The sequence below is a fragment of the Hoplias malabaricus genome, chromosome 6 (genome assembly GCF_029633855.1).
Source record: "Hoplias malabaricus isolate fHopMal1 chromosome 6, fHopMal1.hap1, whole genome shotgun sequence".
NCBI lineage: Eukaryota > Metazoa > Chordata > Actinopteri > Characiformes > Erythrinidae > Hoplias > Hoplias malabaricus.
In genome coordinates, this window is record NC_089805.1 from 53040941 (window position 1) to 53055986 (window position 15046).

Here is a 15046-nt window from a genome sequence, read left to right on the forward strand (position 1 = left end):
AACATGGATTCAAATGCAATTTTAAGCGGATCATGGTCCTTCTCAAAGTGAATAAACTTTCACTCCTAAGCCCTGTTCTCTCACTATTAGGCCACGGCTGCACAGTTATACTGTTTCATTATAGGACTGACGTCACAGCACTGTTTCCACTGTCCTCCAGAACATCGTCTATCACTTTGTCCACTGTATAGCACTGTGTCTTCATGCAGGGAATTCTCTGGACTTTTAGGAAATAGGTGGAGTGTCCCTATAATGTCCTCTGCTGGAGGTTAAATTACTGCAGTGTTTTCGACAGTGTTTACGTTTAACATCCTACTTCTGACATGATATTCCCCTACTTTCCACTCCTCTCTCTCTCTCTCTCTCCTTCCATGTTTCCCTCCGTCTGTCTGTTTTTTCTGTAAATCTCTCATTCACAAATAGAGGCCAAAAGAGGCTCAGCTGCATGGGATTAACTTCGATTTGACTTTATTTATTTATTTTACTGATTACAACTCAACCTACACACACACAAACACACACACGAAAACCCCGCCCCTTTATCCCCTCCCCTTGTGACTGCCTATTGCTGATCTCAGTCCTCTGTGTAAAAGTGTGTGCGTGCTGTGGAAGAAGGGACGAAAGAGAGTAGAGTGACGTTGGGTAAAAGAAAGAGGAGGAGGAAGATAAAACAGAACGTGTGCACTTTTCCAGTGCAGCAGAAAATAAGCTGAAAGGGAAGAATAAAAAATAGCTCATCTGTGGGCAAAGTGAGTGAGAGACATTGGGTTACATAGGGAAGGATATAAAGAAGGTCTAAGTGCTTTTCTTTTGGAGCTGGAGATGGAGACCCCTGGGCCCATGGATGTCCCCTCGGAGCAGAAAGAGAGAAAAAAGATCCAGTTTGCTGTTCCATCCACAGCTCCCACACAGCTGGACCCCAGGCAGGTGGAGATGGTAAGTGAGAACCAGAGGAGAACCTCCTACGCCCAGATTAGTGCTGACACAGCAAATGTTTCACAATAAAATCTTAATGTTGCATTAATGTGTGCAGGAAGGTTTGTAGACACTGCTCGTCCTGAGCTGAAATAGTTAATGTCAACAGACTCTGTCTCTTCTGAGTTCACTCTGGATATCAGAACATTACTGTGAGGATTTAAAGATTCTCAATGATGTAAAACTTAATGAGGGCGAGTTCAGAGAGCTTTATTCCCCTCTTCATTCCTCACTTTATTTCCCTCTTTATTCTCCTCTTTATTTCCCTTTTCTCTATTCCCCAATTATTCCCCTCTTTATTCCCTGCTTATTCCAACTCTATTAACAGTGGTGACCCGAGGCTCATGGGCTGCTGCTCCAAATTGTCCTGTTCCACTGAGATGATTGGAGTCGGAGTAGAAGTCAAAATAAGATGTTTCTACAAACATTTGGAGAGTGTGTGGAAAGTCTGTTCCAGACTTCAAATACAACTTTTACAAGTTGCAAATGTTATTTGTAATAATAAATAAGTAATAATAATAATAATGAATTGTAATAATATTCCAGCACCAGCACTAATGTGAGTGTTAATGTATGTGTTTTAGGGCACTGACGAGAAAGAGAGAGACGCTGCTGTCTGTCTCAGTTATTTTCTCAGTCTCAGTCTGCGTCTGAGTCTTTTTCTCTGTCTCATTCTTCTCACCATCGGTCTAGACTCAGTCTGTTTCTCACACTGTCTCACTCTGCTGATTGCTCTTTGTCTTACTCTCCATCTGCTGCTCGGTTTCAGGCTTGGTTTTAGTCTTTTGCTGCACCTCAGTTTTGATGTCTATTCCAGTCTGCTGCTCAGTTTCCATTTCACTCTCCATCTAGACTCAGCTACATTCAGTTTTTCTGCTGTTCTTTCTCAGTACAGTCTCCGTCCAGACTCGGCCTCATTGTCACTACAGTCTCTGTCCAGACTCAGCTTCATTCTCAGTTTGTCTGCTGTTCTTTCTCAGTACAGTCTCCGTACAGACTCAACCTCATTCTCACTACAGTCTCTGTCCAGATTCAGCTACATTCTCAGTTTGTCTGCTGTTCTTTCTCAGTACAGTCTCTGTCCAGACTTGGCCTCATTCTCAGTTTGTCTGCTGTTCTTTCTCAGTACAGTCTCTGTCCAGACTCAGCTACATTCTCAGTTTGTCTGCTGTTCTTTCTCAGTACAGTCTCCATTCAGACTCGGCCTCATTCTCACTACAGTCTCTGTCCAGACTCAGCTTCATTCTCAGTTTGTCTGCTGTTCTTTCTCAGTACAGTCTCCGTCCAGACTCGGCCTCATTCTCACTACAGTCTCTGTCCAGACTCAGCTTCATTCTCAGTTTGTCTGCTGTTCTTTCTCAGTACAGTCTCCGTACAGACTCAACCTCATTCTCACTACAGTCTCTGTCCAGATTCAGCTACATTCTCAGTTTGTCTGCTGTTCTTTCTCAGTACAATCTCCATCCAGACTCGGCCTCATTCTCAGTTTGTCTGCTGTTCTTTCTCAGTACAGTCTCTGTCCAGACTCAGCTACATTCTAAGTTTGTCTGCTGTTCTTTCTCATTATAGTCTCTGTCCAGACTCAGCTACATTCTCAGTTTGTCTGCTGTTCTTTCTCAGTACAGTCTCCATCCAGACTCGGCCTCATTCTCACTACAGTCTCTGTCCAGACTCAGCTACATTCTCAGTTTGTCTGCTGTTCTTTCTCAGTACAGTCTCCGTCCAGACTCGGCCTCATTCTCACTACAGTCTCTGTCCAGACTCAGCTTCATTCTCAGTTTGTCTGCTGTTCTTTCTCAGTACAGTCTCCGTACAGACTCGACTTCATTCTCACTACAGTCTCTGTCCAGATTCAGCTACATTCTCAGTTTGTCTGCTGTTCTTTCTCAGTACAGTCTCTGTCCAGACTTGGCCTCATTCTCAGTTTGTCTGCTGTTCTTTCTCAGTACAGTCTCTGTCCAGACTTGGCCTCATTCTCAGTTTGTCTGCTGTTCTTTCTCAGTACAGTCTCTGTCCAGACTCAGCTACATTCTCAGTTTGTCTGCTGTTCTTTCTCAGTACAGTCTCCGTACAGACTCGACCTCATTCTCACTACAGTCTCTGTCCAGATTCAGCTACATTCTCAGTTTGTCTGCTGTTCTTTCTCAGTACAGTCTCTGTCCAGACTTGGCCTCATTCTCAGTTTGCCTGCTGTTCTTTCTCAGTACAGTCTCTGTCCAGACTTGGCCTCATTCTCAGTTTGTCTGCTGTTCTTTCTCAGTACAGTCTCTGTCCAGACTCAGCTACATTCTCAGTTTGTCTGCTGTTCTTTCTCAGTACAGTCTCCGTCCAGACTCAGCTACATTCTCAGTTTGTCTGCTGTTCTTTCTCAGTACAGTCTCTGTCCAGACTCGGCCTCATTCTCAGTTTGTCTGCTGTTCTTTCTCGGTACAGTCTCCGTCCAGACTCGGCCTCATTCTCAGTTTGTCTGCTGTTCTTTCTCGGTACAGTCTATCCAGACTCTGCCTCATTCTCAGTTTTTCTGCTGTTCTGTCTCGGTACAGTTTCTGTCCAGACTCTGCCTCATTCTCAGTTTGTCTGCTGTTCTGTCTCAGCACAGTCTCCGTACAGACTCAGCCATATTTTCTCAGTTTTAGTTTGCTGTTCTGTCTCAGTCTCTGTCTCAGTACGGTCTCTACAGTCTTTTTGAATCTCGGTCTCAGTCACTGTCTCCCTCTCACTAGAGTCTCTCTTTTGTTCGTCTTTGTCTCACTTCAGTCTGTCTTAGTATAGTCTCTATATTAGTCTGCCTCATCTGTCTCTGTCTCACTACAGTCTCTGCCTTATTCTCTGTCTCACTATGGTCTATGCATTAGTCTCAGTCTCTGTCTTATTCTCAGTCTAATCTTCAGTGATTAATGATTGTTTTACTGGCATTAACCTTTTCATTCCTGTGCTCCTCTGAGATTGATGACTATGTAAATCCACTGTAGACTTGAACATGGGGAAATTTCCTGACCACAGGAGGGTGACCTCTATCATCATTCTCTCAATGTAAACACACAACCCCCATTCTCACCCCCCACTGTCCCCCCACAACCTTCTCCCTCTGCTCCTGCTTGGAGCATGCCGACCACAGGCACTGGTCTGTAATACATGGTTATACCAGAGAACGTCAGGACTCCACTCCTGGCCTCAGAGACGAGACACCAGTGATGACCCCACTCTCTCTCACTCTCTCACTCAATCTTTTTCTCTCTCTCTCTCTCACACACACACACACACACACACACACACACACACACAGAGTTGTTATACAATGTCTGACTTGCACATTACACACACTCAGACATGACACACACAGATATTCTCTTACACACACACACACATACAGGCGAAGATATTCAGCTCCTCTGGGAAGACTTTAGCTGTTGTGAAACATAGCAGATATTTATTACAGAGGTGTTAATGGTGGTTTAGTGACTGAACCCTTTACAGATGTGTTAACATTGTTTTGAGAAAGGTTTCCTCTTGTTAATGACTTTGGTGATGTTTTGTCCTCTAATGATGTGTTAATATTGTCTTTGACATCCTCAGCTGATGTGTTATAGTTGTCTTGGTTGAGCGATTGTCCTCCACTAATGCAGTGAATAGGGATTAAGCTGAAAAAAAGTGGAGTAGTCCTTTAATGGCTCAGGATTTATGGAGCTAGCTGAGAGCTAGTGAGGATTAGAGTGAGTTACTGAAACAGCTGTGTTTTTAATAGCCAGCGGCCATGCTCCGGGGGAGAGTGGGGGCTGTATTTTGATTGTTGTGCTTGTGCAGGTGAGGTTGGTGCTGGTGTGTGCTTAAGGTCAGGTTTGTTTGGTGACTCCTGGTGTCACATTACTATCATCACATTTAAAGGTGCAGTATGGTATTTATGCAGTGATTTTTGTCCACATTATGAAACTCAACAATCAACAAATCTGTTTTAAACCTGGCTGCACTGATGGGTAGGGAGCTAGGCATGTAACTGGAAGGTTGGCGGTTCAATCCCTTGAGCTGGCAGGTCATGACTGAAGTGCCCTTGAGCAAGAAACGTAACCCCCAGCTTCTCCCCAGGCGCCGTGGCTAGGGCTTCCCACCGCTCTATGCACTGCTCACTGCCCCCTAGTGCTCACTAATGTGTGTGTGTGTGTGTGTTAATGTGCGTTTTACTGCACGGATTGGGTTAAATGTAGAGAACAAATGCCTCTGTGTGCAGCACCGTGGCCAATAAAGTTATTCGGATTCTAATTCATCAGCAGCTTCTACTCTTCTGGGAAGAGTGCTGCTACTTCGTACATTTATTTTAAAGCACATCAGTTTCCACTGTTATGCTGATAATGCGCAGCTGTACACATCACATCAGCCACATCAGCCAAACCTGGTAAACTTAGATGAATTCAGATCATGGACTGTATAAAAGGTGTAAAACACTGGATGTCACATGATTAGATTCTACTGAAATGTGAGAAGAGGTTCTCCAGCAGCTAAAAACCTCAAGGCCATAACGGATCCAGATGTATCATTTGACACACACATCGATAACAGTAATAGAACAGCTTTACCTCACTCTTAAAATATAATTATAAGATAACAATCTTAACGAATGCCTGATTCCTGCCTGATGCAGAGAAATTAGTGCCTGCCTTTATTCTTTCAGAGTGACGTTATTGTGACACACTGCTGTCAGGACGTTCAGCTAAAACCCCAGTAAATTTCAGGGAATCCAGACTCTGCAGACAGAGTCCTTCACTAAAACTCAGCCCTGCACTGGCCTGCAGTGATTATACAGTCCTTTTATTGACATACAAAGCCCTGTGTGGATCTGAACACCTGCTGGAACTCATTTCCTGTTCTGAACCATCAGGTCCACTCAGATCACAGGATGCTGGCTTTGTACTCTTTCCAGAATTCAGAAGACTTCAGACAGGGAAGAGCTTTTTCATATAAAGTGCCTGGAATAATCCTACAGTTAATGTTTGGGACCTCCATGACCTTCATGGCTCTAAGACTGCTTCTGCCTGCACTTTTAAATAAAACTTATTTTATTGCTAGTTTTCTAAGTGGTTTGGCCAGAGGAGGATGGGCCACACTTGATTTCCTAATTGGGTCTCTGCCTCCAGCTTTGAGGAAGCTTTGTTTGTGTCAGTCTCACCTTTGGTTCATATTTTGTTTTATATTTAATTCTAAATTTCCTTAAATAGCTGACATTGCTCATAAGAGCAGATGTGTTTGAATGTTTTAGATGTAAAAGTGTTAAAGTGGAACCATTAAATTACTTGCTGATGTTAAATTCAGGTTTTTAACCCTGAGTTTTTACCCTCTCTGCTGTAGATCTCTCTAAACTCAGAACAGCTCTGATCATTTCCTTTTTGTTTTCCATTGCTCCATAAGCACTCTCCTCTCTCTGTTTACAGCTGTCACTGATGGGGGCATCAGATCGTGCTGGTTACTGTCAGAGTTGGGTTTGTAGCTAGGCTTGGCGCTGGTGTAAGGGTTGGTGGGGGATTAGAGTTAGGGATAAGGACACTGTCACTGTTCAAAGTGACCTCACTGTGTCTGAAGTGGAGCAGTCGTTCCACTAAAACACAGGAGGAATTTATAAACAAAAGATTTGGTAAGACTTTCCTATTAAAGTTGCTGCAGTGTTAAAATGTGTGTGTGTGTGTGTGTCTGTGTGTGAGGTTCAGCTTTCTGTCCTGAGCTGTATTAATTTTAGTCTGGGATAAAGTGGGTCAGGTAAAGAGCACGTCTCTGCTGGTCAGCAGGAATCAGGCCAAACACACACACACACACATACACACACACACACACAGGAAGGGAGAGATCTAAGTGGAAACGTAACAGTCATAAGGCTCTAATGAATGTCCAGTCAAAAATCCTCTCATATATGCCGTCTCCCGCTGTGTTCATTACCACCTTGAAGTGACTCACATCTGATTTTTCAGGGCTGTGTGAATGTGTCAGATCTGAGTCACTTTCATATGTGTTCCTAGATCTGAATCAGATTCAGGACATGTTTTCAGGAGTGTAAACGGTCAGATTGGATTTATCATGTCTTTTTGCCTGTACACATGCTCTTAGTTCTGTGGTCATCAGCAGCAAAATAACAACTGGAGAGAGACTTAGGTATGTCCCAAATAGCACCAAACTCTCTACAGAGTCCCCTTCACGTTATAAAACTAACACTACCACACATGGTAATTTTGAATTTCTGTTCACATTAGCCCTTATTATATGTCTTTTGTGGCACATATTTTGTATTCTTTAGTGGAGGCCTTTGATAGACATTTAGTAAACTCTGTAAAAGAGAAAAGGTGACAATTAGAAAATTTTCCTTTCCCTTGACCTATCCTTTAAATAATCATAACCTTTCTCCCTCCTTTCCTAACCCTAACATTTTCCTGTTTGTAAACCTATCCCTTAATTAAATATAACCCCCTCTTTCCCCTTTTTCATTTCCATATGCTTCACTTTAATCCAATTCAACCCTCTTAAATAATATTTTACTCTCCTTTTTCTCTTTTTTCTGTTGGGTGTGCCTTGAGCCTCAGGGGATTAGACAGCTGGAGAAGAGCTGGATTGCTGGGATTTTAGAGGGGTTTTGATTGCCTGTGGTCTGGAGTTGTATAAAGAGAAATATATAATTTATTGAGTAACACTGTATTTTAAGATTGTCTTCATAACTCTTTAACTTTAATAAGCAATTAATCATTACTAAATATTAACATATCAATTGTAAGCACTTCTGAAGTTAAACGTATTTTTATTATGTATTTTTAAGATTTTTAAAATAGTTTAGTACGGGTTTATTTCTTAAATATTTTTGCATTTTAATCCTTTAGTTGCAAGCAGACCTCAAATATCTTTATATGGCATGCTGACCTTAGAATAAAAAATAGGTTTAAAACACTTAAATCCAGACTGATCTTATGTGTAGTTATTGTTAGTAAAGGAAGTCATTTGTTATGATTAGTGTGTAGCTGAGTGTCCTGTTGATCAGAAGTCACTATGAATCAGTAATAACCAAGTTAGTATGCAACTGCATTACTGCATTAATACGCACTTCCTATGGATAAGGCTGTAGTTATAAAAGGTGGGTTGGTTACATTTACAAATCCTGTAATAATTCATTCATTCATTCATTATCTGTAACCCTTATCCAATTCAGGGTCGCGGTGGGTCCAGAGCCTACCTGGAATCATTGGGCACAAGGCAGGAATACACCCTGGAGGGGGCGCCAGTCCTTCACAGGGCAACACAGACACACAGATACACATTCACTCACACACTACCTGCTGCAGTCTCATAATACTTCATTAATGTTGTTTGTTCTTTATGAATTACTTCTGTTAAGTGACAACATTAATCACTTAGTAACAGAAAAGTGCTGGTCACTGAGAATGAATATGTTCTATCTAATTTTGTCTTTCAGTGGAACAGCCCCTGACCTTTTATACAATGATTTATAAAAGAACACCACTGTAAACACATTTATATCTACAATATTTACAACTAATGTCTGTTCAGTTACCAGTATTGAACACATTGTACAAATACTGTACATTTACAACACATTTGTAAGCTTATGTGTAACTATAGACTGCTTGTTAATAAACTGTTAAGAAGCAGTGTTACCTGGCAGTTTTCAGCCTTCTACATCACCCCAGACTTTCTTTAAAATGTAACATATAAATCTCAGCTGGAGTTGGGATTTGTTGTGTGTGTGTGTGTGTGTGTGTTTGGGGGTGGGGGAGGGGGGTGCTGTATGTGATTCACCAGATGAATCCTATATTTTTATTTATGCATCCTCCTGAGCACATAAACTGACTATTGTTCGGTCAATATGACCTCTGATCACCGCTTCACCCAACAGCTGCATCTATGGCCTCAGTTGGTAAGGTCTGGGAGACGTTCTGTTTAAAGGAAAGTCAAATATGAGTGTCTTATGATTTGAGACAAAGGGACAGGGCCATGCTGAAATGAATAAATAAAGCCAGGGGGCTTCACATGTGGAGTCCCCTTGCTGTTCTCAGGATAAACAACTGTGAAGCAGAGGAGCGTCCACAAGAATAATAATACTTTTGTCCAGAGTTTTGTCTAGAGAGCTCAACAGGAGCTGGACTCTGAACATTACTCAGTTTCTGAGAATATAATGAACCACTGCAGTGTTCTTAACATTTCCGTGGATGCACTGATTAAACTGTGAGCTTGTTCCCTGTCTCACAACTGAGTATTATACAAAAAACCTATAGTTAACTCAGTGTGAACCTCTGAGTGAGTGATGTGTTTACTCTGTGTCAGACTGGGAATGAGCGCTGAGTTTACTCTGTGTGAGACTGTGAATGAGTGCTGGGATTACTCTGTTTGTGACTGGGAATGAGTGCTGGGTTTACTCTGTGTGAGACTGGGAATGAGTGCTGGGTTTAATTGGTGTGAGGCACTGAATGAATGCTGTATTTACTCAGTGTGAGACTGGGAATGAGCTGGGTTTACTCAGTGTGAGACTTGGGAATGAGCTGGGTTTACTCAGTGTGAGACTGAGAACATGAGCGCTGGGTGTACTCACTCTCAGGCTCTGAACAAGCATTGTATTTACTCACTGTGAGACTGGGAATGTGTGCTGGGTTTACTCATTGTGAGGCTCTGAACGAGAGCTGGGTTTACTCAGTGTGAGAGTGAGACTGAGCTTTGGATTTACTCAGTGTGAGAATGGGAATGAGAGCTGGATTTACTCACTGTGAGACTGGGAATGAGAGCTGGGTTTACTCAGTGTGAGACTGGGAATGAGAGCTGGGTTTACTCAGTGTGAGACTGGGAATGAGAGCTGGGTTTACTCAGTGTGAAACTGGGAATGAGCTTTGGATATACTCTGTGTGAGACTAGGAATGAGAGCTGGATTTACTCAGTGTGAGACTGGGAATGAGTGCTGGGTTTACTCTGTTTGAGGCTCTGAATGAATGCTGTATTTACTCAGTGTGAGACTGGGAATGAGCTGGGTTTACTCAGTGCGAGACTAGGGAATGAGCTGGGTTTACTCAGTGTGAGACTGGGAACATGCGCTGGGTTTACTCTGTGTGAGGCTCTGAATGAATGCTGTATTTACTCAGTGTGAGACTGGGAATGAGCTGGGTTTACTCAGTGCGAGACTAGGGAATGAGCTGGGTTTACTCAGTGTGAGACTGGGAACATGCGCTGGGTGTACTCACTCTCAGGCTCTGAACAAGCATTGTGTTTACTCACTGTGAGACTAGGAATGTGTGCTGGGTTTACTCATTGTGAGGCTCTGAACCAGAGCTGGGTTTACTCAGTGTGAGACTGAGACTGAGCTTTGGATTTACTCAGTGTGAGAATGGGAATGAGAGCTGGATTTACTCACTGTGAGGCATTGAACAAGAGCTGCTTTTACTCAGTGTGAGACTGTGAATGAGAGCTGGGTTTACTCAGTGTGAGACTGGGAATGAGAGCTGGGTTTACTCAGTGTGAGACTAGGAATGAGTGCCAAGTTTACTCAGTTTGAGACTGGGAATGAGAGCTGGGTTTAATCTATGAGGCTCTGACCAGGTGCTAGATTTACTCAGTGTGAGACTATGAATGAGAACTGGATTTACTCAGTGTGAGATTGGGAATGAGAGTTGGGTTTACTCATTTTGAGACTGGAAATGAGCACTGGGTTTACTCAATGTGAGGCTCTGAATGAGTGGTGGGTTTACTCAGTGTAAGACTAGGAATGAGAGCTGGGTTTACTCAGTGTGAGACTGAAAATGAGAGTTGTGTTTACTCAGTGTGAGGCTCTGAAAAGGTTCTGGGTTTACTCAGTGTGAGACTAGGAACATGGACTGGGTGTACTCACTCTCGGGCTCTGAACAAGCATTGTGTTAACTCACTGTGAGACTGGGAACATGTGCTGGGTTTTCTCACTATGAGGCTCTGAACTAGAACTGGTTTTACTCAGTGTGAGACTGGAACTAAGCTTTGGATATACTCTGCGTGAGACTAGGAATGAGAGCTGGGTTAACTCAGTGTTAGACTAGGAATGAGAGCTGGGTTTACTCAGTGTGAGACTAGGAATGAGTGCAAGGTTTACTCAGTGTGAGACTAGGAATGAGAGCTGGGTTTACTCTGTGAGACTCTGAACAGGTGCTGGATTTAATCAGTGAGACCGGGACCAAACTTTGGATTTACTCAGTGTGAGACTAGGAATTAGAGCTTGATTTATTCAGTGTGAGACTGGGAATGAGAGTTGGGTTTACTCAGTATGAGACTGGAAATGAGCACTGGGTTTACTCAGTGTGAGGCTCTGAACAGGTGCTGGGTTTTCTCAGTGTGAGATTGGGAATGAGAGTTGGGTTTACTCATTTTGAGACTGGAAATGGGCACTGGGCTTACTCAGTGTGAGGCTCTGAACAGGTGCTGGGTTTACTCAGTGTGAGACTAGGAATGAGAGTTGGGTTTACTCAGTGTGAGGCTCTGAACAGGTGCTGGGTTTACTCAGTGTGAGACTGGGAATGAGTGCCGGGTTTAGTCAGTGTGAGATTGGGAATCAGTGCTGGGTTTGCTCAGTGTGAAACTGGGAATGAGAGATGGGTTTACTCAGTGTGAGGTTCTGAACATGTGGTGGGTTTACTCAGTGTGAGACTGGGAATGAGTGCCGGGTTTATTCAGTGTGAGATTGGGAATCAGTGCTGGGTTTACTCAGTGTAAGACTGGGAATTAGAGTTGGGTTTACTCAGTGTGAGACTAGGAATGAGAGCTGGGTTTACTCAGTGTGAGACTAGGAATGAGAGCTGGGTTTGCTCAGTGTGAAACTCGAAATGAGCTGTGGGTTTACTCAGTGTGAGACTAGGAATGAGAGCTGGATTTATTAAGTGCGAGACAGGGAATGAGAGTTGGGTTTACTCAGTATGAGACTGGAAATGAGCACTGGGTTTACTCAGTGTGAGGCTCTGAACAGGTGCTGGGTTTATTCAGTGTGAGACTGAGAATCAGTGCTGGGTTTGCTCAGTGTGAGACTGGGAATGAGAGTTGGGTTTACTCAGTGTGAGACTGGGAATGAGAGCTGGGATTACTCAGTGTGAGGCTCTGAACAGGTGCTGGGTTTTCTCAGTGTGAGACTGGGAATGAGAGTTGGGTTTACTCATTTTGAGACTGGAAATGAGCACTGGGCTTACTCAGTGTGAGGCTCTGAACAGGTGCTGGGTTTACTCAGTGTCAGACTGGGAATGAGAGTTGGGTTTACTCAGTGTGAGACTGGGAATGAGAGTTGTGTTTACTCAGTGTGAGGCTCTGAAAAGGTGCTGGGTTTACTCAGTGTGAGACTGGGAATGAGAGTTGGGTTTACTCATTATGAGACTGGAAATGAGCACTGGGTTTACTCAGTGTGAGGCTCTGAACAGGTGCTGGGTTTACTCAGTGTGAGACTGGGAATCAGTGATGTGTTTACTTAGTGTGAGACTGCGAATGAGAGCTGGGTTTACTCAGTGTGAGACTGGGAATGAGAGCAGGGTTAACTCAGCGTGACACTGGAAATGAGAGCTGGGTTTACTCTGTTAGGCTCTGAACAGGTGCTGGATTTACTCAGTGTGAGACTTGGCCTGAGCTTTGGATTTACTCAGTGTGACACTGAGCCTGAAATTTGGATTTACTCAGTGTGAGATTGGAAATGAGAGCTGGGTTTACTCTGTGAGGCTCTGAACAGGTGCTGGATTTACTCAATGTGAGATGGGGCCTGAGCTTCGGATTTACTCAGTGTGAGACTAGGAATGAAATCTGGGTTTACTCAGTATGAGAGCTGGGAATGAGCCCTGGGTTTTGCTCAGTGTGAGACTGGGACTGAGAGCTAGGTTTACTCATTGTGAGACTGGGAATGAGTGCCAAGTTTACTCAGTGTGAGACTGGGAACATGCACTGGGTGTACTCATTCTCAGGCTGTGAACAAGCATTGTGTTTATTCACTTTGAGACTAGGAATGTGTGCTGGGTTTACTCAATGTGAGGCTATGAACGAGAGCTGTGTTTACTCAGTGTGAGACTGGTGCTGAGTTTTCAATATAGTCAATGTGAGACTGGTGCTGAGTTTTCGATATAGTCAGTGTGAGACTGGGAATGAGAGCAGGGTTAACTCAGTGTGAGACTGGGAATAAGAGCTGGGTTTACTCAGTATGAGACTGGGAATGAGTGCCAGGTTTACTCAGTGTGAGACTGGGAATAAGAGCTGGGTTTACTCAGTGTGAAACTGGGATTGAGCTCTGGGTTTACTCAGTTTGAGGCTCTGAACAGGTGCTGGGTTTCCTCAGTGTGAGACTGGGAATGAGTGCTGGGTTTACTCAGTGTGAGACTGGGAATGAGTGCTGGGTTTACTCAGTGTGAGGCTCTGAATGAATGCTGTATTTACTCAGTGTGAGACTGGGAATGAGCTGGGTTTACTCAGTGTGAGACTAGGAACATGCACTGGGTGTACTCACTCTCAGGCTCTGAACAAGCATTGTGTTTACTCACTGTGAGACTGGGAATGTGTGCTGGGTTTACTCATTGTGAGGCTCTGAACCAGAGCTGGGTTTACTCAGTGTGAGACTGAGACTGAGCTTTGGATTTACTCAGTGTGAGAATGGGAATGAGAGCTGGGTTTACTCACTGTGAGGCATTGAACAAGAGCTGCTTTTACTCAGTGTGAGACTGGGAATGAGAGCTGGGTTTACTCAGTGTGAGACTGGGAATGAGAGCTGGGTTTACTCAGTCTGAGACTAGGAATGAGTGCCAAGTTTACTCAGTTTGAGACTGGGAATGAGAGCTGGGTTTAATCTATGAGGCTCTGACCAGGTGCTAGATTTACTCAGTGTGAGATTGGGAATGAGAGTTGGGTTTACTCATTTTGAGACTGGAAATGAGCACTGTGTTTACTCAATGTGAGGCTCTGAATGAGTGGTGGGTTTACTCAGTGTAAGACTAGGAATGAGAGCTGGGTTTACTCAGTGTGAGACTGAAAATGAGAGTTGTGTTTACTCAGTGTGAGGCTCTGAAAAGGTTCTGGGTTTACTCAGTGTGAAACTAGGAACATGCACTGGGTGTACTCACTCTCGGGCTCTGAAAAAGCATTGTGTTTACTCACTGTGAGACTGGGAACATGTGCTGGGTTTTCTCACTATGAGGCTCTGAACGAGAGCTGGTTTTACTCAGTGTGAGACTGGCACTAAGCTTTGGATATACTCTGTGTGTGACTAGAAATGAGAGCTGGGTTAACTCAGTGTTAGACTAGGAATGAGAGCTGGGTTTTCTCAGTGTGAGACTAGAAATGAGAGCCAGGTTTACTTAGTGTGAGACTGGGAATGAGAGCTGGGTTTACTCTGTGAGACTCTGAACAGGTGCTGGATTTAATCAGTGAGACTGGGACCAAACTTTGGATTTACTCAGTGTGAGACTAGGAATGAGAGCTGGATTTATTCAGTGTGAGACAGGGAATGAGAGTTGGGTTTATTCAGTATGAGACTGGAAATGAGCACTGGGTTTACTCAGTGTGAGGTTCTGAACAGGTGCTGGGTTTACTCAGTGTGAGACTGAGAATCAGTGCTGGGTTTACTCAGTGTGAGACTGGAAATGAGAGTTGGGTTTACTCAGTGTGAGACTGGGAATGAGAGCTGGGATTACTCATTATGAGACTGGAAATGAGCACTGAGTTTACTCAGTGTGAGGCTCTGAACAGGTGCTGGGTTTACTCAGTGTGAGACTGGGAATGAGTGCCGGGTTTATTCAGTGTGAGATTGGGAATCAGTGCTGGGTTTGCTCAGTGTGAAACTGGGAATGAGAGATGGGTTTACTCAGTGTGAGACTGGTGCTGAGTTTTCGATATAGTCAGTGTGAGACTGGGAATGAGAGCAGGGTTAACTCAGTGTGAGACTGGGAATAAGAGCTGGGTTTACTCAGTATGAGACTGGGAATGAGCTCTGGGTTTACTCAGTTTGAGGCTCTGAACAGGTGCTGGGTTTCCTCAGTGTGAGACTGGGAATGAGTGCTGGGTTTACTCTGTGTGAGGCTCTGAATGAATGCTGTATTTACTCAGTGTGAGACTG

At 43.8% G+C, this 15046-nt stretch overlaps 1 protein-coding gene across 1 annotated transcript in view; it reads left to right on the plus strand.

Annotated features, from left to right (window-relative positions):
- Nucleotides 1–622: 622 nt before the first annotated feature.
- ppp1r1b (protein phosphatase 1, regulatory (inhibitor) subunit 1B) overlaps nucleotides 623–15046 on the plus strand; it is a 65770-nt gene continuing 51346 nt past the window's right edge. The window contains exon 1 of the mRNA XM_066675826.1: nucleotides 623–936. Coding sequence (XP_066531923.1) covers nucleotides 823–936 — 114 coding nt within the window. The 5' untranslated portion in view covers nucleotides 623–822. The remainder of the gene's footprint in view (nucleotides 937–15046) is intronic.